Source organism: Plectropomus leopardus, chromosome 6 (genome assembly GCF_008729295.1).
Source record: "Plectropomus leopardus isolate mb chromosome 6, YSFRI_Pleo_2.0, whole genome shotgun sequence".
Classification (NCBI taxonomy): Eukaryota; Metazoa; Chordata; class Actinopteri; order Perciformes; family Serranidae; genus Plectropomus; species Plectropomus leopardus.
This window is the reverse complement of record NC_056468.1, coordinates 27,502,683-27,526,509: the sequence shown is the minus strand read 5'-3', so window position 1 is coordinate 27,526,509 and position 23,827 is coordinate 27,502,683. Positions and strand designations below refer to the sequence as shown.

Below are 23,827 nucleotides of genomic sequence, written 5' to 3'. Positions count from 1 at the left end.
CATTTTGACAGATTTTAACATTTCTTCAGATTTGTGCAGATCCACCAGAGGAAATTAAAAATGTCAGCTGTGCACATATGGGTTAATACAGATACATATCTGCAGGTCCTTTGTCTTACATCCATCATCCTCCTTGCAGGGGAGTCCAGAGAAGTTCACAAACATAATGTGTCCGACATCATGTTTCTTCTCATAAATATCCAAGCAGTGAATATATTTAAAATCACAACGTAATTTGGGAACAATATGATAATAAACAAATGTAATTTCTACGAAGCGGGCTTCTTAAGAAGGCATTTAATGAATGCTTAAAACCACCTGTGTATTTTTTGCAGGACGTGAGCAGGACCTTTAACTTTCTTAGCTTTCCTTCTGTGCATTAAATTGTGCTATGACAGGAGGAGTTTGAACACAACCGACGACTAAAAAGTTCACATGAATACAAGACCCGGGGTGTTTGGGTCTGATGTTTAAGATGGAGAAAGGGAGACTGAGCAGGTGCCATTATAAGTCATGTTGTCGAGCGGCTCATGTCTGTTTCTCTGTGTCACCTGGCATTCTCTTCATGTCGTGTGTAAACATTTGGCATTTCACTAAAAGGATGTGAAATCTCAGTGAATACCTTCTTCCTCTAGTAACCTTTTAAAAAGAAAGAAATGGAAACTTACTTTGTTTCATTTCTTTACTTTTTAAAGACATCATAAGAGCTCTCTTGACTTTTCTAGCCCTTGCTCTCTTTATACTCTCTTGGTACATGATATGTTTTTTTTTTTTTCTCTTGACTGAACTGACATTTAACACCAGGGACACCCGCAGTGTGTCTGCTCTCAGTTTCCATCTCTCATCTGACACCATTTTGGCACTTAAAATATACATTCACTGTGTTTCTAAGTTTAGTTTAGTTGTTCACTTATTACTTTCGGAATATATATAATTGCTATATAATTATATTTTTTTCATAATGACCTGGAAAAAATTGTTGTGTTTTTTCATTACCTCAGAGCCGTTTATATCTACATAGGGGCCAGGTCTTCATTTATGGAGATACCCATGTTATCTGCCATGTTTCTGTAGCCCAGAATGGACAAACCAAACTCTGACTCTAAACAGTGCCATTCACGTTTTTTGCGTTTTTGCGTCACCGTAGTTAGAAGAAAATCTGTGACGATCAGCATGGGAGAACCACTGATTTAATCACCCAGTCTTTTTGTTTTGGAGAGAGACCTGGGTGGACACTTCTGCTCGCACTAAAACCTCCTGAACAATGAACACTGAAGGAATTGTACTTTTTTAGCTGGTTGCAATCCTTAAGGCTAGCATTTTTTTTGTACTGATACACTCCGGCCACATTTTAGGAAACCCCTTTGGCCATATTCTGGCACACGCACCGGACAGAATGAGGACATCACCTCTACATAATGATATTTATAGAGTTATACAGCAGATCTCATTTCACATTTACTTTTTAGGCCTTTAGTTAGCACACGTCCACAGCTGAAAATGAGCCGGCAGAGAGGTCAGTGTGTTGTATACAGTAAGGTCATAATATTTTGAATTTGTGTTTGATCGCTTTTGATGTCTAATTAGCTAAATGTGGTTCATGGGCACACCTACAGTAGTGGTGTAATATGTGTATGTGTGTAATGTCTCGCCACACCTTGGCACTTGCATGCGAAAGATAGAATAACAAAGTAACATAATCTGTAGCAACACTAACAGCTGTATGAGGCTGTGATGCTAATTACATTTGACAAGAGTAAAGATGCAAATTCTGGCAAGACTGACAGGAGCAAATACCATATCCATTTAATCACCACATAAAGAAATAAAAAACAAATACAAAACATAAAAGGCAACAACAAAACCAAAAAAAACCCATTGGCATTGTACACTTCTGCAACCACAGATATGTCACATTTGTAATCAATATGTAGCTGATATGCTGAAACGTTGTTTGTGTGTGGTTAGGTTTAGGCACAAAAAGCGCTTGGTTATTGTTAGAAAAAGATTTTTTTTCTTAAAAAATCTGCCTCTGGGGGTAAAATTCCAGCTGGAAAAGCAGCCATGTCTCTGTAAAATATAATTGCCATGCGACTTTCCCTGGTGAAAAAAAAGTGACAGGTGCATAAAAGAAAACCACGTTTGGTGCCTAAAAAGCCTCTGAAAACACAGCAATGACTCACTAAACACAACCAGTCTGTTGTTTTTTGGGTTTTTTTTGACTAACACAGTGGTCTGCCGCTTCTGCAGTTTCACCACGGTGACACACCATCCACCAACCCCTCAACCTGCAAATGACAAAGCCAGCTCAAAAACTGCATCACGTTAGAGGACAAGACAAAGACAAAGCCAACTCAAAAATGGAAACCTCTAAGCAGTACTTTATTTGCTTTTGGCGTAGTACGCAACTATTCCTATGAGGCAAATTTGGGACAGACACTGAGGGGGTTTGAGGATTCAAGAGAGATAAAGTAAACATGGCGAGGCAATTTTATGTATATATAGAAAATATATGTAAGTGAAATGAGAGAATGTTAAATAAAATACAAGAACACACAACACTGGCAACCACCTCTTTCACAAGAAGAACAGGACAAGAACAAAACATTAAAATTCGGAGGAAATGAGGTGAGACAGTCACTTTCTCTGGTGTCTTTGTCACCTCAGATCCCTCTTTCTCTGGTACATTTGACAAACCATGTTGTGCTATTTTAACCATGAGGAAACAGAGTGTTGTGTTTCAATATCAATTCCTCTGAATGCTCAGAATAGAGAAAAAAAGCACAATTGGGTACTTTTGGTGTCATTTCAGTCCAGTGTTGATATTTGCAGTACAAAAGTGAAATTCTGCTGTTGGCCAGGGACATTGAAAAATAGCTCGGCGCTCTCTGATAAGGCCCACTATCAGTACAGAGTGTTTTGTGAACTTGATGAACTCTGGTACTCTTACTTTCTCACTACTCGTACTGTACACAAAACGAGACAATCTGATGACTAGAGGTACCGACATTCATCATTTTATGAAGAACCGGCTCATTTGTTGAACCTGAGAATCCACATTCCTGATGTTACAGAACAAAAGCATCGATAAACTTAGAAACTAGTGGGCGTAATGAATCTTAATCCTCAGCTACACCGTGAGAAAATAGGTGTTTTTATTATATATGAGATCTCAGTACATGTTCATGCACATTAACATAACATAACAGTGAGTCAGCAGCAAAGGCTTGAAAGAATCATCATGCAAAACACGCTCAAATATTTAAGGCACTTGAGAAAAGACACTTGTGTACAGCTTCAGATAAAGACTGAGCTAAAGATTATGAAAATGCACAATGACACAATGTGCTGCCTTGTGTAAATGTGTTTCTTTCCCAGGAAGAAATTCCAAAGCTGTGAGAAACCTATAGAAAAGGTCAGAATGAGTTTACTTGCTGGATTAAGTAGTTATCTGTGTTTTAGGGTTTTGCAATGTTCTTATGCAGGATTGGGTTGGATGTTAATCCCTATCAACAAGAAAAAAAGTGCAAAACAGATTATGATTGTGCAGGTAAATCTGTGTCTGTTATAAGGACACAGTTTCTAGACCATTCTTTGCACACACATTCTTGGAGAGTTAAAAAAAAATCTTTGGTACTTCTGCACATAACTGATCTGCTCTGGCATTCATTTGTGTCATCATTATTTGGAGAAAGTATGGGTACCTGCTGGAAAAGTGTGAAACATTGCATTTATCCATATCTTTATCAAGTGATGCTTAAATAAAATTCATCCCCTTAAAATAGTTTCATTTTTTGGCTCTTTGTCACTCGATTTCTCAAAACATCTACCTGAGTCAACTGATGTCCACACGCCTTTGCTGCTTTTACACTGTAAAGGGCGAGAATTTTGTGCCGTTTCCATTCTGTATATAACACACGATTGCAGAATATAGGGGACAACTTTAAGCCAGCATGAAAGGTAGTAACAGCGCAAGAAGCAGAACTGGACTATATAGGCGGCTGTGAGATTTTCATTATGAGTCATGCATGTGACCCACAGCTTGGAGATTTATAAAGCAGCTGTTGGCTGTAAACTTTTGACTCAAAAGAAAAACAATGGCTGTAAATGTTCGCAAATTGGAAAAACAATGAGGTTCAAGATCCCTAAAATCTGAGCTCATTCTCATTCTGAAACCGTCAAAATAATACTGTTTTTGCAGTGCTTTTCGGCACGTGTCACGGCAGAATGATACGCAAAGGACGGCATCAGTTGAGAACTCAACAAGAAACAACAAAATATAAAGAGTGTGAGGGTGTCTTTAGGGCAGGCAGGAAGGGTGGTGGATGTGTCCAGCAACTGTTGGTGTTTGCTGCGGTCTGAATGTGTTGATTTTTTTCTACTGCTTACCCTATTTCTAACTATCCATGCCATCATGTGTGTTTGTTGATGACGCTGGTTGCCATGTGCTGTTGTTGCCTAAACATAACCACGTGCAGTGTCATCCCACCATGTGCTTCTGTTCACATCAAAGAGAAGATGCAGAGGGATACCTGTAGACGTGGAAGTCCAAAGTCTGCAAAGCAGCAAAAAGTGACGACTTGGGATGAGAATGTGTTTTGAAACTGACCTAAAGGTGCCAACGCACTTCATATATTACTTCATTACTGGCAGTGTTTCAACCTGATGCCCTTCTGCATGTTCCATACAGACGCGACAGGTTATGTCCAGACGCATTCCCAAGTTACGCCGGCCATGTGCATATCATACAGGTGTGACAGTTGCCATCTGGCCATCCGGCGGAGTATAATAACACTGCAACCAGTTCTGTCCGGCCGTGTTCTCGCTTAACACTGTCCAGCATGGTTTTATTCGAATGCTAAAGGCACCTTTTGGTATGGAAACAACTTCATTGCAACTCTATTGCGTGATCTCTGTGTAAAAAGGGCTTGTGATAAACTATTGTTTAAAAGAGTGTTAAACCATTTCCAGACAAGCAGACTGAGAGAAGAGGAGACTCACTGACTTAAGAGAGGAGACTCACTTTGTTAGTTACATGATGAAACAAAGAGCGTCTCCTCTCTGTTCTGGGGGACTTCATGCATCTAAATGTCAGCATGCCTGAAGCAGAGCTCAGTGTTGAAAGTGTCAGCGCTGTCTCTCATTGTTAGCCTTTACAGTAAGCGCTCCATGACGATGCAGATCAAAGGCCAGAGTAATGCGGGACTCATTAACTCACTCCCCCTGCGCACTCTGGTGAAGTTTTTGTTTCTGTGGGGTTTTGTAAGGAATCCAGTTGTGGGACAAATGAAGAGCAATTTCCAATTTAAAATAACTCTGCACAAGGCTGTATAAAATAGTTTGGTAAAAGTAACACCAGTATTTATTTTGTACTTTTTTTGTGTAAAAATCTGTAAAATGCCTCAGTTTACCTCAATCTGAAAAAAAGAATGTTTATGTATTCCTACTTCACAGTATTTGATACTGCTACACGCTGTGGAAGGAATGTTTTGAGATCCCAGCTGTACATGCTGCACGCAAAGAACTGAAAAAGCCAACGAAAGGTTGCTGAATAAAAACTGCCAGTTCGCCGCTATCTCATGTAACTGTTATGATTCTTCTTGGACTCAAGGACACGGGGAGCTGGAGCCAATCTAACAGAGATAGGCGATGTACACACTGGACAGGCCACCAATCTTTCGAACATGCAAACAGCACATTCTCACTGCTATTCACACTTTGCAAATTAGAGTGTCCACAGCCTCTCGCCTAACCTGCACAGCTGTTTTAAACTCCACAGAGAAAGGCCCCAGGAGGTTGTCAGCCTCTTACTCAGAGCCTAGCTGCGATAAGTATGAGTGGATTAACCTGCCAGGGGGGTCCTGGGGCAAACATAAGCTGCCGGGTAGCTATTAACCCTTTGTTCCTCTCTTTTTCTGCACAACATTGATAATGTGTATGCTTTACTACTACCTAACCTCTAATTTGCTGTGCCATAACTTTTATACAGTGTGATATTCTGCCAAGTTTCTATTCATGTGTTTGCGTCCACTTCCTGTTTTATTTTGAAATATGTTCTCATTGTTTTTCGTGCTACTTTTACTGTCTGAGTTTTCCCACCTGTTTTGATTGCAATCAGCCCTTGTGTATTTAAAGCCCAGTGTTTCCTCCATTCAGTTGCCAGACTGTGATTGTTGCCCCAGTGTGTTCATGCGCTCCCTTTTCCTGGTGTTTGCTTACCTGGTTTTTGACTCTGCCTGGATTTATGGACTTTGTTTATTGTGTGAGTGGATTTTTCTTCCTTTGCTGACCTGCTACACATGTATGAACCCTGACCACTTGAGTGAAGATTTGGATTTGATAAATTGTTTTTGGTGTTGAGTGCTTTTCTCCGCTCTGAGCCCCAGTTTCGTAAAATGTTGTTGTTGTGACAAGGTTACTTTGAGGAACAAAAACCAATTGGTATGGGTTAGGGAATAACTTGTATAACTTGGTTTATCTCCTATAAACACTGCTGGAAATGCCCTGACATGCAATCCAAAAAAAACCAAAAAAACAACACTTTGGTTCTTTGTTGGTCTCAAACAGTTGTCTACTGCTTGGCAGTGCCTAGGTGATGTGCCATCCACTATCCCCTCATCCTACTAATGAGAAACTGAGTAATTAGTGAAAATAAGTTTATGGAATCTGAACTATGTTACATTAGATATGTTGATATGATACACATGAAACTGACAAATGTGCCATATCCATGGTTTGCAGACTGGGACGTGATGACACACTAATATTTCTAGTGCAGCTACAGTAAAGTTTGATATCAACAAATGTCATCTGAAACATCAGCAGTGATCATCATGTCCTGGTCTCAGCCCCTGAGCACAAACAGAAATTAATGGAGAAGGCAGAGACATCAGATTCTTAAAGCCTCAGTATAACACAATGTAATGCAGCCGCAAGACGTGTTGCAGTTTGAAAAAGGAGCACAGCCGTTATCTTGGACACGTAACACACACAGCTGAACTGTCAGTGTGAGTCTATTTATGTACAGTTACAGTACGTTCACCTTTGATTTCAAGCAGCTCAGAGCCTTTGAAGGCTCACAGGACCTCAAGTGAAAGAAAACTTAACAGGTTTCAAGGAATTATTACGTCACATACTTATTATGGTTGTGTTTTTCCCTCACAGGCTCAGTCAGCTTGGTCAAATCAAGATGCCATCCTCCTGATATATGTTTAAAAACCGTAACGTTGACTTGTATGCTCATGCATGTGCAGGGATGTAAGGTTTTTATGTAATTATGACAGAGCGCAGCGTGGTTAGGTAACATATCCCTGCGTTCAGGTACTGCTCTATAAGGTAATCAGTCATGTCAGATTTTGAATATTCAAGAGGTTTTTTTGAGGGCTGCCCAGTCGAGGGAAGCTCTTACCTTCTGTTGACTCAGTCAGTGCTGGAAAGAGACATGACGCACTGAAACTTGACCCGTTGCTCTCTGCAAAGAGCTTGGACTATATAAAGATGAAACTGTTGCAGCGATGTACCTCTGAACCTCTGTAACCTGTTCACACACACGCGCATGTGCACACTTAAATACAATATACTTGCTCAGACATTTTCCCCATCAACTCCCTTATCTTGCCAAACCTCCCCACTTATTTCTCTGAGGAATGCGCTCTTGAGCATCCTCACAGGTTTGTTAGCATTCATCTGGTGCATCTGACAATGTGCACGCTTAAATATAATTTATTTGCTTAGTCAGTTTCCCCATCAACTCCCTTATCTTGCCAAACCTCCTCACTTATTTTTCTGAGGAATGCGCTCTTGAGCACCCTCACAGGTTCGTTAGCATTCATTTAGTGCATCTGACAAGAATGGCCGCTCTGTTTCTCTCCTATCAATCAGAGGGCCCCCTGAAAAACCACATCGCCCTCTAAGTACCAACACCTCTGTCTTCGCTGCTCTTCTGGCGTCCGTGGGACTGGGGTGTGATTCCGGGCATGGGGATACCTAGAAACTGGGCCTTGTGGTTAGTGCCAGTTTCCATGGTTCCCCCCTGTCAAAGGGAGGTTCTCTCTGGGTCCGGTGTGTTTGTGAAGTCCCCGTGAAAAGATGGCTCTGTGTCCTGAGGTCCCGAGCCCACCGAGAGCAGAATTCCTCTGTGAGTCCGGCTGAGTTGGGGTTGTGCAGCACAGCGGATGGAGGGGAAAGTGGGGGGCCAGAAAACACAGAAGCAGCATGTTTAGGCCTGGCTCAGTGCCACGCATCAGTTAGGGGCTCAGGGGGACTGGGTCACAGCAGGGGGAAGTAAACAGGCCAGTGTGTACACATTTACGCCAGAAAACATGCGCTCCACTGCGAAGACACAAACAGACACAAGTAGACATCTGTACGCCCAAACACTTGGAAAAATGCATGCATTCAATATGTTGCCCCTGTTGCCATTTAGAGTTTCCGTTTATAATCATGGATTAAAGCCGGGGTACGTAGAAATCTGAAAAAGGCATGAAAAAACATCAGAAGTTACAAGCTTTTCCCTCTCTATCCTTTGCCCCTCCCAACAGACGACCACTGCACACGCTTCATACAGTAACCCAGTGTTTCTAATACGTCGATTTACTTAATTATATTTCTCTCTGTTTATCAGGCTGTTAATGAGCAAGAATAAGCAAGTTAGTCACATCACTGTCCCTCTGCCTCGCTCAGCGCCTCTGTGGGTGCTTCCCTAGCAAAATGGGAGATGGACCTTTAGTTGGTATCACAGCGAGCTGATGGCCAGCAGCAGCATCAGGTCTAAACGGTGTAACAGCAGCAGCAGAACGTTTGCTGATCCAGTCGGGAGTGGGGGGCTGTCCAGTCAGAGCTGGGGTCTGTGCTGGCTGGACTGGGGTTGCCGTGTACTTTGGTTTGGTCTCTGTAGCTGCTGCCTGCTCGGTGGCCTGCTTGATGGTCATGGTTGGGGCTAAGGGTTTGGGTCAGGTTTAAGTGAGGAGGAAACACATATTGACGGGGAAACAGTCCTCAACACAACACTGGAGTCAATGGATACAGTGTAGAATTACAGTCTCAGTGAATTAGTTAGTGTAAAAAACACAGCGATGGCAGAAGCTCCTGGAAAACGATCATTATCCCCATCACAAGCAGCAAATTTAGAGTAAATATTGGTGTGGATTTCCTACGCTGAAGACAGCTCTTGAAGAGTAAAAAGATGCAGTTTGAAGCTGATGCTTCTTTGTGACTGGTAAGTCATAAGTCTAACATTGGCAATATACCAAAACATATCTTTACTGTATCTAATAACCACACAAACTGTGGGTTTACAGTTCACCATAAACTTTTCACATGGCGTGATGTGACTGTTTTCTTGTTATTGTGGCGTTGATTTGACTGAGCTCAGTAAGCTGTGTTCCTAATAGTAAGCTTTATGAACACAGTAGTAGACAACATTTAAAGGATGAAGTACTGCCCTCCATTCAGTTGGATTTGGTGGCTGGAAATGACAGATAGCTCCTTTAAGGCAAAAGATCATTGATAATGGTGTTAAGGGATTTTCTGTGGTGTCTTTTTTCACAAAGCAACAGCTGTGAAAGTTGTGACAGGATTTGACAGACACATGAGAACTGGTTTGATGTCAATGTATTTATAAATGAGCAAGATTTTGAAATCGCAACCTTGAAGTGTCCACATTTAAAATAAGAGATCACTTACAATGATGTAAAGGGATTTTTGAGGGTTTTTTCCAACAAACTAACAGCTGTGACAGTTGCAACTGGATGTCACAGTAGTATGAGAAGTGTTTTCATTTCTTCATATCCATAAATGTGCAAGCTATTGAAATCACAACCTTGAAATATGTGCATTTAAGGCAATCGGTCACTGATATTGATGCTAAGAGATTCACTAAGGGCTTTTGTTTTAAAAACTAACAGCTGTGAAAGTTGTGACGAAATGTCACAGACAGAAGTGGATTTATCTTCATAAATGTGCAAGCTATTGGAATCACAGTATTGAAATTTGCACAGAAAGCTAATGTTTTATTTTACTTAATTCATTCATTTATTTATTTATGCTTCTTATTAAATATTATATATATTATTTATTTTCTTGCCATCTCTGAGATGGTTTGTCAATATTGACACGTTTAATTTCATTTATTGACAGACTCTCTTTTAGACTCTGCTTTGCAGTGTAGGCTGTTGTTGCCAAAGCTGGAGTAGCAACTTTTTCGGCAGGACTCTCTGTTAAACAGCCAATAGGAGCGTCCTCTCTCTGAAGTAACTGTGATAAGCCAGAGTTTCCCGTCACGGGCTAAATTTTCTAAAGCCTGAAAACAGAGCCAAGAGCAGGTGCTGACACCTACTTTTCTCTAAGACAACTTGACTTACAACGTGCTCAGAGTTTATTATGGGATTTGTATTATTTTTGTTATGGGATTTTTGCCCAGTGATGCTAAGTTTAAACTGCCTACCCCAGCTTTAAGTACCAGCTTTCACAAAATTAAACAACCACCTGCTTGCATGATCTAAAAAAACATTAATAGCACACATCGAAAGTCTTCAAATAATGATATTTTTGTATTTTAGGGCTCAAACATTTATAAACGGTACCTTTTGCGCCGTAATCTAATTTTTTTTAGCAGTGTAGTTTACATATTTTTGAAGTGTAGTTTACATATGACTCACCTCTTGGCAGGCCTAAGGGCACTCCCTCTGTTTTCTTTTTTCTTACAGGTGAAGGCTATGTACACACAGAGCAGGAAGCCTCCGTTTATCGTGAAACACCCACAATGACTCACCAGAAGCAGAGGAGGATAGGCACATCCTCAAAGAGATTAACTATGAAAAAAAAGGTTCAAATGAAAGCAGATAAGCCACTACAAGCCCAAGGTGTCTCTTATGAAACAAGAATTTATGGTGTGAAATATTTAACAAAGTTACAAAACATTATATCAGGACATAAATTCTCTGCTACCTACAGGAAATGGGTATGCCTATGTGATTAAACTTTATTTCTTTGTTTTTTAATTCCTAGTTTTGAATAGCAGCAGATAAAAAAGCACTATTGTCCCAGACTTTATGTGTAAAAGAGACTAAACTATCTGATTTCAAATGGACAACCAGCTTTTCTAGTTAGATTTCTGCACAACCTCCTCTGTTTTTTTTTTTTTTTACCTGTCAGTTACACCTGTAATAAGCTTCTCACACCCTACATATTTATGCAGACAATTATTTTCTTGATATTCTTGAAATTCAACTTCAACGACCTCACCTTTAGTGTTTAGATATTAAGTTAAGTTAGTACCATAAGTTCTCACTGAACACCAGACTAAAAAAATACTATGCTGTTGTTTTTAAAGAACAATGAAACAATGGTACAGAACAGGTTTATCATCTATTCAGACAGTAGGTTAAGTCCCTCAGTGTATGTAATCCATTTTTTCCAATATTTTATATATTGATCAACTGAATTTTGAGCCAATGTGAGAGTATGAAGAGGTAATGTTGCTCTAGACTGGAGTCAATTCGTACAAAGAAAAATACTCAAATCACAACGCTGATGAAAATGTTTTAAGATCTAATATTTTGGTGTTGAATGAATGAGGAGGAACAGACTGTAGGTATCCGCTGGAGCTGGTAGTGATGCAGCATCTCGCTCCAGGACTTGTCAGTGTGTTTGCTGCCATGACACCACGAGTCCGAGCCTCCTGTTGAAGGACGTGCAGTGTGATGGGTCACTGTGCTTCCCTGCAGCATCTGAGGAGTCACTGATTTGATCTGAAAGGCTCAGAGAGCAAAAGGATATAATGATTGTGACATGTTGTCACTGATTTTCAGCATCTGTACTCTTTACTTTCATACAGGCCTAAAGCCACTGCAACATAAAATGACTTTTCAAACTTTTTCCACAGAGAGCACCGTTTTTCACGCTGAAAAGTTCGCTGTACGCCTACACAGAATACAGGCTCCTGCACGTCAATTGTTATTATCTTAATACCACTATGCATACAATAATTCCCTTAAGGATAATATAATTCTTAAACAGCCACGGGAAAATGCTGTGAATTTTTACCACAGTGTTTAAAACGGGCTGACTCCACTCATGCTGCAGGCTGAATGCCTGACTTTGCATTCACTCAACGTCTCGTTTCCACTGTGGCTTCTGAAAAAGCACCTGGGCCTCCCCACATCGTGGCAGATGGAGGAGCAACCACACACCCACTCAGGGCTGGAGGCCCCGCTCTGCGGGGCCAAACATAACAATAACCCACGGGCTGGTCAGCACGCGTATGCTGCTCTGCTTTCCATGAATCTGCAGTGTTGAATCCAACGTTTCCATGGTCATGGCCAATGAAGCCTCTGTCCACTACCCTCGGTGGATTTACAGAGAAGTAATTAGTGCAAAGTGGGCATTAAACCTGGAACAACATCAGCATTCTTGTGCTGTATTCAGAAGCCTCTCACAAGCATTTCAACCATTGCAATGTAAGCAAATTGGTTTGGCATGAAATATCCTGCAAACTGCAAAAAAAAAAAAAAAAAAAGAGAGAAACTTAAACAAAAAAACTATTAAAAAAGTGCTCGAGAGAATTATTTGAAAATGATCAAAAAGCTATGGAAAAAATCAAGAAAATTATATTTATTATCATATATTTAAAATCAGATTAAAGAATTATTATTATTAATATTATTATTTATTTATTTTTCAAAACAAATTCTAAATTACATTGTTTAGATTGCCCATAAAGGAGACCTTTTTTTTTTTTACAATTAACTACAAATCATCTGTGCATTTTTTCAAAGAATATCATGCATAAACCCACTTCTTTTTTTTCATTTAATCATTACAGTACGAGGACGAGCTTGCAAAGCTGCGAAACTTGAGTTAGGTAGTTGCCCAGTAATATAATACAGCTGGGGTGTCCAGTTGTTAAAGGTCTCAAACTTGCAGAGCTGAGGCCCTTTTCTGTGTGTCATTCCTGCTCTCGCGCTCCTTTCCAGTCTTTCTCTGGCTGTATTTACATAAAAGGCATAAAAACTCCAAAAATAATCATTTAAAAAATTCAGAGAGCCATTGGTATGATTGAGGCTCAGCTCAGTGAGTTTCAGTGTAAAGCAAACATGAACTGTTTCATATTCACATCTTGAATCATTATTTATCTTGTGTTTAAAGTCCTTTTTAATAAAGAAGATATCGTCTGTCTGAATTATTGCAGGCACAACATCAAGAAATGAATGAAACTTCAGCTGAGGGAGACTGACAGAATTCTTCCTCCCTCTGCTGGATATTTGCTGGCAGCGCTGATTTTTACTCACCAAAAACTTTATGAAGTGAAAACATTTTTATTCAGGTAGACTTTATGTAAGAATACATCACTCACATTACGTATTACCTTTTATATATTTTATTCCTTTTTTTCTATACGTGTGTCTCTACCCTCCTGTGGTTTATTGCTGCTTTCATTTCACCTGTCAGCTGTGTGCTGTTTGTCACTATTTTAGTTTTATTTTTGTTGCTTTTAGTGATTTTTTTTTATCTGTGAAAGATGCTATACAAAAAAAGCCCCCAACAATGTATTAACTTACTTGCTAACTTACTTTACAGATGCATTGTTCCAGTAGCAGTTCAGTATCATTTCAGTCACAGATTTTCTTTTTCTATATCAATAAAGTAATCTTTCGAGTCACTTGTACACTAATTACATCAGGTCATTGAAAGATAAACATACAGCACTGAATTGTATTGAATAGTTATCACCTGTGCTTCTATATTCATCATCGACATAATTAATAGGCTATACTTTTTTGGTAATGTTTGTATCGCATAGCTGTGATTCAAAAAAGACTGATAAATGTAAATGTAATCTCCATTTTATTTTATTTTATCAATTATTTATTTTCAAGACTATAGGCTATTTAATCTGTTAACTTTATTAGGGTATTTCAGTTGCAACATGAACAGTGAAGGATAAAAACAGCAGTTCTTTATGGAGGCAAATGTAAAAACAATATTAGATGAATAAAAAAAATCCAGTATAGTGATAAAAAAAATCAGATGAACCAAAGTTATTGTGAAAATGAATTACTAGGCTACAGACAGCGACAAAGAATGTGTGTTTTCACGGGGATCTGAATATAACTTTATAATCATGACTCATTAGTTTGTCCATAATTAAAACAAATTCTGTAATCAACAAAAAGGTAAGAGTTAACAGGCCTTTTAAGAAAATGCCTAAATAGCTCTGATCAGCGGCTGATGTCAGTTAACAGCACAGTAGCACTATTTGCTGGGGAGCTTTCTAAAATTATTACATTCAATCAAATAGAACATTTGCAGTAATTATGCTCACATATCAAGCTAAGTGTCCTCATAAAAAACTTTTCAGACTCTCTTATATAAACATTTGTCACATGTTGACATGAATTAATACGAAGAAATGAGCAGAACGAACTGTGACCTGAGCAGGAGGTCTGAGAGCGATGTGGAAAATCCCAGGATCATTGAATGTTTCAGTCACTAGTAAAGCAAGAAGTTGGGAGGAGTAAATAATTGACCTTAACTGTATCTGGAAAAAAACCCAGGACCGGGGCCTCAGTGTGGCTCATACAATGGGTGGATTTTGTTTAATTATTGTCTGACATAACAAAACTTTTGCATACATGTAGGTCAACAGGTGCATCAAAGAAGACCGTGGACAGACAAAAGACTCACTGTCTTCTGCACCTGCATCATAAATGTATAATTATTTTAATATGTGCCAACTTATAGGCTGGTTATTAGACATTATAAAACATTTTCATTTACATTTTGATCAATAACATTAATAACATCAACATAAATTAATAACATCTCACAGTCTTCCTCAGTGTTTGCAGAGTGAGCACAGCTGTTCTTATGCTCCCAAGAAAATTACCTGAAAATAAGCATAAATAAATTAATTAATTAATAAGAAAGAAAATGCAGATTTAAAAAAAAACTTTTTCAATAACATAATGTTAAATATATTATCAAGAGAATTATAAAAAATAGTTTTTCTGGACATTTCTTCCTCATTTTTTGACCATAGTAAGTAGTATGGGAGCTCCAGTAAAAAAAATAGTACGTTTTTTGAGGGGTTTTTTTTTTTTTTTCATCAATTGCAGTTTCTATTATCAAGAAAAAAATGAAAATGGGAATACGGATCTATCACCAGTAATCTGACAAAGAACTTGTATTTTAGCAATTTAAACAATTTAATTAAATTGACTTTCATGTGTATTTCCGGGGTATCTGCACAGAGATGTTGAATATCACAAGATAGAAATCCGCGACCATGAAAGTCAGGGCGTTACATCAAAATTGCTTTAACGTGAATGTGAAATAATAAATGAGTACGCTAACGTTTATCTGTGAATCCTGTATTTCTATGTGTAACAGCTGTACGGCCACTCGTCCTCTGGTCGGGTTTAAATGGTATGATTAACCCTTTAAACCTGTTTTCTTGTGCTGCAGTCAGATGCCCTTCACAAGCATTTAACCGTTTGAAAGCTGAGCAAATTGGTTTAGTTTCTTTCAAAAAACATGAGAAAAAGGGCGCAAAGACAGATGAACTGATGCAAAAATGACAAGGAATAAGTTGATTTTTAAATATTTTTCTTAAAGACAAAAAATTACCTGAAAATTAGTAAAAACAACAAATGTTAAAAAAGGGAAATGACCAAGGGACAATATGCTTACAATTATGATAGTTTTGTGACATGGTTTTAAATATTTATTTATGATGATTATAAATACACACATTTTAAAAAAAAATATATATACATATATATATTCAGTCAATATATATAAAACACTGAAACACATATAGGTAAGTAACCCATAAATAAAAAATAGGTAAAACGTAATTTTAAAACAGGGAAAAAAACATAAAATCAATTAAAAAAATTAAGAGAATGAGAAAATATATATATATGTAAATACATATGTGTGTGTGTACACAATAGATAAATTACATGAAAACAAAGAGCTACTGATTCAGTATGCTATCATAAGAGAAGAGATTTGCTATAGCATTTATGAAAACGATTTTTAAAGGGGAACCTGGTGTCTCAAATAAATAAATAAATAAAAAAATAAGTAGGTAGGTAGGTAGATAATAACATAAAAATAAAATGAATGTATAGGTTAAAATAAAATAAATTTAATAGTCCTGAAATTAGGCCAATTTTGCTGGGTTTTAAAGGGATGTCTGTTTTATGCCACTTTAGACCTAAACCGGAAGCGCTCTAGTTTTCAATATCAAAGCGGAAGTAAAGGAGGATTTCTCTCTCGCTTTGCCGTAATTTATCTTTGTGGGTGCGAGGCCGACCGGTTTTTGGAGGACAGGTTGTTCACTGAGGTTATCACCGCATCGCCTCATCCGACACACCGAGTTTAACGCCAGACCACATGAACCCGGGACCCGGCTGCGGCATTAGGCGCTACATGTGATTATTTGTGGTATGTTTTCGCTGCTTCCGGTGTTTTCCCGACCTTTCCGCTATTGACCAAACAATAAGTTGAGCTACAATACATGTAGCTAACCGATAAAAAACGCTACTGCAGACAAATAACTGAACTTTTACAGGTTTTGTGTTTGGACAAATCACGGATGGTTCAATTTGACAGCAGAAATGTGGCTCAAAAGCCACAGCATAGTTTAGCTTTTATACCGTTGTAGCTTCACCCCGGGTCAAAGCTAGCAAGCTAATATCATTTTATCATGCATTTTTAATGGACGCTTTCAGATGAAAATGTGATTTTTGTGTGTTTTTTTTTAACCAGCAGCAGCACTGATGAAGCTTTTAACAAACGGCGGTGTGATTAAACAAAAGTGCGCTAGAGGGCGCGTCCCGGTAACGTTTCACACGTAAAGAGAGGCGCTCCTCCTCAATCAGCCATTATTAAGGTTTTATAAATAATATCAGCATTAATAAGATATTTATCGTTCGCTGTCCTTTGTAGATGAGTCATAAACCATCAATTAATCGTTAGTTTGTGAAAAATATCTCTTGCTTTTAAGTCATTAATTTAAAAAGGCAATCAGCAACTTGGCAATAAAATAGCAAAATGTGACAGAAAAAACCCAGAGAAGGTAAAAAGAGAGAGCATTATTTTTTAAAAATAAAAACCTTGGTGCAAAATACCCCAGAAAAACATATTTATAATTACTATAATTACATATTTAAATTTACGATTATTATTTAATTATTTACAGTTATTTAAGATAATTTCCTTGTTTGTTTTTTCATTGTTTTTTGTGTTGCCTTTCTGTGTTGCTACTTTTCTGGAAATTTGCTAGTAACTTTTATTGATTTCTTTTTTTTTTCAAACTCTTTATCAAACACCCCCCCACCCACCTATACATACATACATACATATATAATTCATGTTTTAGTTAATTAACCCATTCATTTATTTATTTGTGTGTTTGTTTGCAGCGGTGTTATTGTAACAAATGTCCACTAGAGGGCGTCCTGGTAACGTTTCATAAACAGAACTAGGTGCCACACTTCTTAAATCACCAAATTTTGAGGTTTTATAAATAATGGCAGTCTTAAGTAAAAGTAAAAAGCTTGAGTAGGATGAACACAACCTCCCAACCCCAAATTTGTATTTATTAGTACTTTTTAAATGACCTATAAAACATTGCTCCGTCAGTTGCTAAACCTTGATTGAGCCGATTAGATCCCGCCGGCTGGCCGGGGCCCTGCCGCTGCTGGGCCCCCTGCCGCTGCTGGCCGGGGCCCTGCGCCCTGCCGCTGCTGGCCGGGCCCTGCCGCTGCTGGCCGGGGCCCTGCCGCTGCTGGCCGGGGCCCTGCCGCTGCTGGCCGGGGCCCTGCCGCTGCTGGCCGGGGCCCTGCCGCTGCTGGCCGGGGCCCTGCCGCTGCTGGCCGGGGCCCTGCCGCTGCTGGCCGGGGCCCTGCTGCGTGGAGTTTGCATGTTTTTATGTTGAAGGGGGTTTTCTCTGGTTTCTCCAGCGTTACAGTCTGCAGGTGAATTGGTGACTTTAAATTTGCTGTTTGTGAGAATGTGGGTGTGAATGTGTCAGCTCTGTGATAATCTGGCGACCTGTCCAGCCTGTCCAGTACTCCACCTCTCGCCCAGTGTCAGCTGGGATAAGAGGTTACGGCTAATGAATGACTAAATAATTTAGCCTGTAGTTACAGGGCAGAACAATTAACACTCAATTAGTTGTGTGAGTGACAACAATATAACACTTAGTTTCTCTGTTCTTCTCTGCAGGGAAGACGGACGGACTGACTCACGACATGTAAGAGCCGATACAACAACATTTTGAAGAACTCTGAGTGATACTACTTTTGAACTAATATATGAATACTTTTTGTTTCTACTTTTTAAGGTCAGGGTTAAGATGTCACATGTCGCTTCCTGTGTCCGCGGGTGTCCTGCTGGTGGGCCTCCCGTACTCCATCTCTCTGGCTGCCCAATGGCTGTATGGCTGGCCCAACAAGCCGGGATATAAGAAGTACATAGAAGCTCTAAAACCAAGGTAAATATTAGATGTGTTCATATTTTTTTATTCATTGACAAGAGTCAGTCAGTCATTAATGGGTTTTTTTAATGCTGGCCTCTCCTTCAGGCGAATATACTGTTTGACCAGAGCTGTGCTGGAAACTCTGAAGTATCTACAATATGGGAGGCTTTACTTTCAGTGGAAGTCATGGTACAAGAACAACGAAAACCGAAAGCATTATGAAAAGGTGACTTACACACACAAGTTTCTATTTGTATTTGTGTCTCTTTGCAGACATTTCGGTAAATATCTAAAATTAAATAACCACACTGTCATGCTTGTCTCAGGTTTCATCGCTTCACTTGATGAAAAATTTGCTTTAAGTGTTACTTAAAAATTGTGTCAAAGTTCACAGTCTTGTCTGACTGAATACTTCACAGGGCATCGTATTTGGCCGCAGAAGCAACAAGCTGGACTTGTACCACCCTCCAGACGTGAGCAGGTCTAAAGATGTCCCTGCGCCGCTGGTGGTTTTCATCTACGGAGGTGCGTGGGGCTCCGGAGACAGATCCATTTACTGTTTGCTGGCGAGGCGGATGGCGGAGGAGCTTATGCAACTGTCATTTGTCCCGATTACTTCACCTATCCAAAGGTAAGAGCTTTACCACCTCACATAAACCTGTAAACTTAAGGTGAAAACGACACTGCAGTGACTTAAACGGCAGATAAGAAATGAAATTATGACGATTACGGTGGTATCTGAACTGACTGCTGCTTTGTCTGATTGTCAGGGGAACGTTTTAGGGATGGTCCAAGATATTGCTGACTGCTTGGTTTGGGCTCAAGAGAGTGGACACAAGTTCAACTTTGACAAGGTGAGAAACATCTTCAGCTGTTCTTTAGAAACACAGGCAAACTTTAATGATAAGACTGACAATTTATTGCAACCTCCCTTCAAAAAAGAAAACTTTTATAGTGCTTCAGCGAGGTATGTTGAGCCCAAAGTCAGGGTTTCCTGTACCACGGAGGTGGCCGATATTAACTTGTGCATTTACGATATGTCATTTTCTGTCAGCATTTGTCTCAACTGAAGAAGCAACAGTGTTGCTTTGCGCTGTAACGCATTTTAATGTTCTTCAAAGGTGGAAATAGGCAGCACGCGGTTGATCATTAACAAGAGTCAAATGACGTGTTCTGCACATTATTTGACTCGTTTTCTGTGAATGCGCTTAGAATACGAAGCAGAGAGCCTGAGTTAACAGACAGTTGATAACCACCTTCGTGGTTCCCTGTTGGCTCTGACTGTGGCTCTATGGTTTGTCGAGCCAGCTCAGTCAAAGAGAGCCTGGCTCTGCTGAACTGCCTTCGTGGTAAACCCCCCTGACCCCCCCGTCACTGTAGAGGCCGACGCTTTTCAGTTATATGTCACCCCCTTTTTTGTTTGCTTCTGTGACACCAGCATACTGTCTAAAATTACTCACTGGAGTGGCATAATGCCACCAGTGCAGTAACTGGCGAACAAGCACAGTACAGAGCGGTGGCCATTAGCTATCCAATGGGATACTCACACAGGGAGACACATGCACGAACATGCACACGCAGCTGGATCGTCTAACAAAACGAAGAATAGAGACGCCCTGACGCAACATGCAGAGGTAACGTGACGTCATTCTCTGCTCAGGACACCATACCTCCACTCTGTCTATACATAACAAATAGTGTTTTGCAGCAATTTAATGCTTTGTTGGTGTATACAGCTTCTTTGATTATTTATCATGAAAAAAACCTAAAACGTTTTTGTTTTCAGTTTGAGAAGCACTGATCCAAGATGTCCAACATGCTTCATCAACAAATTAAGCTAATGATGTTTTGTCAGAGAGTACTGATCGTCATTCAACCTGTGTCCACGGGAATAATATGTCATTAATACACATGTTGTTGTCTTATTTTTCTGTCTTTTATAGGACAACATAGTACTAATTGGCCATTCAGCAGGTGCACATTTGTGTGCACTGACCACACTGTTTCTCATTGATGCAAGAGAGGAGCTTTTCATCGAGGCCAGCAAGCTGAGGGACGTTACATCGGCAATAAGAGGAGTTATTGGTGAGGATCACTGTGCAGCGCATCAGTCACGTTTGCAACGATGTGTTATGCTACAGTAAACTTTGAGATTTCAGATTTAAAATTTGTTTGCACAAAACATAACAGAAATATAACAAAAGAAGATGAGCAATTATCTTTGCTCAACTGTGGTTATTAGAAAATTGGTCTAAAACTTAATTCTGGGTGGCATTAAAAAAAACTGTTAAACAGTCTCAAATCAAACTTGCCTTAAGCTACAGGAACCCTGTAATAATAATAATAACAATAATAATAATACATGTCTGTGTGCCGCACACATTGTTGATCTATTGCTTTATTGACCTGAGGGCAGAGACGTTCTTCATACATTTTCCACAGTTGGACCTGAGACATCTGCCTCATTTATATTTTCATAAAACTGATTCCTGGGATTTTGTGTTAATGTGTTAGTTTGTCTCTCATGTTTCCTGGACAGGTCTGAGCGGCGTGTACAACATCATGGACCATTATGAGCACGAGCAGAGGCGAGCGGTCGAGTTTGTCTCCACCATGCACAAAGCCATGAATGGAGTGGAGAACTTTCCGTATTACTCACCAACACACATACTCAACACGTTTAGCCGAGACCAACAAAACAGGTGAGACTGAAAGGATTTAAAGCTGATAGGCACATGCACAGATGGACCCCGGGTGGTGCTCAGGCACCGGCACTTTTAGCCTCGGACTAGACAAGTGCCCTTTTAGCAAAACATTTTTTTCTAGTTTCTTTTTTTTTGTATATAATTTTGCATTTTACATTTTTAAATTTGGCGATGGCATCCGTTCTCAATAAAAAGTGTGTTCTATGCCTGTTAACTGCATTTGAGACGAGCCCCTGTGCCGGTATCATGCTGTCTCCTCTAAAATCTGACGTTTGCAGGTCCCTGAACGCAGCACAGCAGGTGGCGTTTCCATGACTCATTTTTTCCTTCGCAGCAGTTTGTCACTCCTCGCATGGATAATTAATCTGTAGATCAGTTCACTGCTGATCTGATCACATCAATGGGTGACAATTTATTTATTTATTAATGGACATCTGTATAAAATACAAGTGTAAATATGCCGGAGGTAGCAGGACAACTAATTTACATCAGTAGTCCCTTGGCAGGTAACAAACAACAGAAATAAAGAAAGAGAGAGAGAATACAAAACAATACAATAATTCATACAGAGGACAAAAGTACATTAACAGTAGCAATGTTAACTGTATGGCATAAAGTGCCGCATCTATTCGACACTCTGCTGTGCCGTCTCAGCCCCAAATGTGCTATAAATAAACAAACATTATATTTATTCTAATAGCTCTCCTAATTAATAGACCAGCTTCCAAAATCTATTTGTGGCGGTGGATGATTTAGTTGTGGCGGCGCACTGCAAACAAATCAAGCACCCTGCAGAGCCATACTCATGCAATTAAACCACAATTAAAAAATCTCAATACAGCCAGCCTCAATAAGACAATAACCCACCACAATGCATAACAACAAGTACACTCAAACTCAGTAAAGCCAAATTGTGTTCCCACTTTCAGGCGTCTTTATACACCAAAACTCAGCTTAAAATAATGTTTACGCCTCCCACACGTGGTTCTGATCATTAATTTCAACAAATAGGACATGTGTCTTGTTGCTGATCACGGGACAGCAAGGAGACCACCTTGCCTAGATCACACATTTTTTAAAAGAATATTTGTAGCTTATTTAGAAGATAATTATAAGAATGTATAGGTGACTATGTAAAAGGAAAGAGAAGGTAAAGAAAATTTGGAGAGAAGAAGAGCAAAAGAAAAGATTTCTTTGTGTTTGTGCAAAAATAAATTTATGGAAGGGTACCCTTTTTCTGTGATTTGAGCACCCGCTCCACAAAATGCCTGTGCAGGGCTCTGAACAACAATAACATTTATGAAATCTACATTCAATATTTTCATTTTAATTAAATCAGTTTTCACCCACAATCTCTTGTTTTCGTTCCTGCCAGAGTGCCTCCGTTCGCTTTGCTCCATGGGACCAATGACATTATCGTTCCTGTTGAATCTTCCACAAAGTTTCACGACCTCCTCACCTCGCTGTCCATAAAGGTGTCGCTCTACCTGCTGCCCAGAGTCGACCACACTGAGATAGTCACCGACCTCATGGCGTCAGACCGGCACTTCTACCATCCCATCTACAGCTGCATCAAACAGGAGTACAACAAACTTTCGGGAACCTGCTGACGTCCCTTCAGAACATCAGACAAACTGTCATTCATCACTGATAATTTACTGATTGTGCCATTAACTCTGTTTACAGTTTCTGCTCTAATACCTCAACGTGAATCCTGTTCAGCCTTGATTTTAACTTTATTGTGATTCCATGATTATAATTTATATTTTGATCAGACTGTAATTGAGTAAATCCTGGGGTTGTTTCTGATTCATTTTTTCATCTACATTATTGAAAAAAAAAGGTTCTTGGTGGACTGCAATCTGGAAAAACAACGTTCTTATAAAAATTTTATCCAGATTGCAGTAACACTGTTATTAAAAAGAGTAAAGCACACTGATACATAGTATTGAAATGGGTCCAGTTACAGTCCATACTTCTGTTTCAGACCAACTATGTCCTAAAGACACTGCCACATTTTGATTCATTAACTCATGTTATCATATTTGCATTAAATTAAACTTAAATTGTATTATCTTTTCTTGAATACCTATTATTGATATCAGACACATTAAACCCTCCTGAAGGAACTGATTTTTGTGTCTTATTGTAAATGCTTTATATATGAAAGTACAGTGTTGGTTTATGTATCTTATCTTATCAATCAGCAGTCTATTGTGCTTACATACATACCCACCATACATTAATCAATACTTTTTAATAAATTGTAGGGAAGAGTGGGGTCATACTGCTACTGTGCAGAATCTGGCTCCAAATGACGTCACCAGTGCAAGATGGCAGCGACTATATCGGGGATGAGCAATTGAGAGTAATTTTACTTTTGATACTTTATTTATTTTGATGCTAATACTTTTTTTTATTTTTACTTAAGTAAAATTTTAAATGCAGGATTTTTACTTGTAAAAGAGTATTTCATCAGGGTAGTATTGCTACTTCTACTATGGTAAAAGGTCTGAGTATTTCTCCTTCCATCACTTTCAAGAAGGCATGTGCCAACTGACCCCGCTCTCCCCTATCTGTAGCTAATCTGATCAATAATTACGCTTTCAACTTGATTTATCTTGTGGGCTTT

General features: G+C 39.3%; 1 protein-coding gene across 1 annotated transcript; it reads left to right on the top strand.

The window, feature by feature from the left end:
* Window positions 1-16,306: 16,306 nt before the first annotated feature.
* On the top strand, window positions 16,307-23,328 carry si:dkey-193c22.1 (uncharacterized protein LOC567837 homolog). Its single transcript, XM_042488329.1, is given in 10 exon segments — window positions 16,307-16,452; window positions 18,238-18,265; window positions 18,356-18,505; window positions 18,596-18,716; window positions 18,910-19,078; window positions 19,081-19,121; window positions 19,261-19,344; window positions 20,434-20,575; window positions 21,030-21,192; window positions 22,571-23,328. Coding segments are annotated over 9 exon segments (1,107 nt in total). The 5' UTR covers window positions 16,307-16,452; window positions 18,238-18,263; the 3' UTR covers window positions 22,806-23,328.
* Window positions 23,329-23,827: the final 499 nt, after the last annotated feature.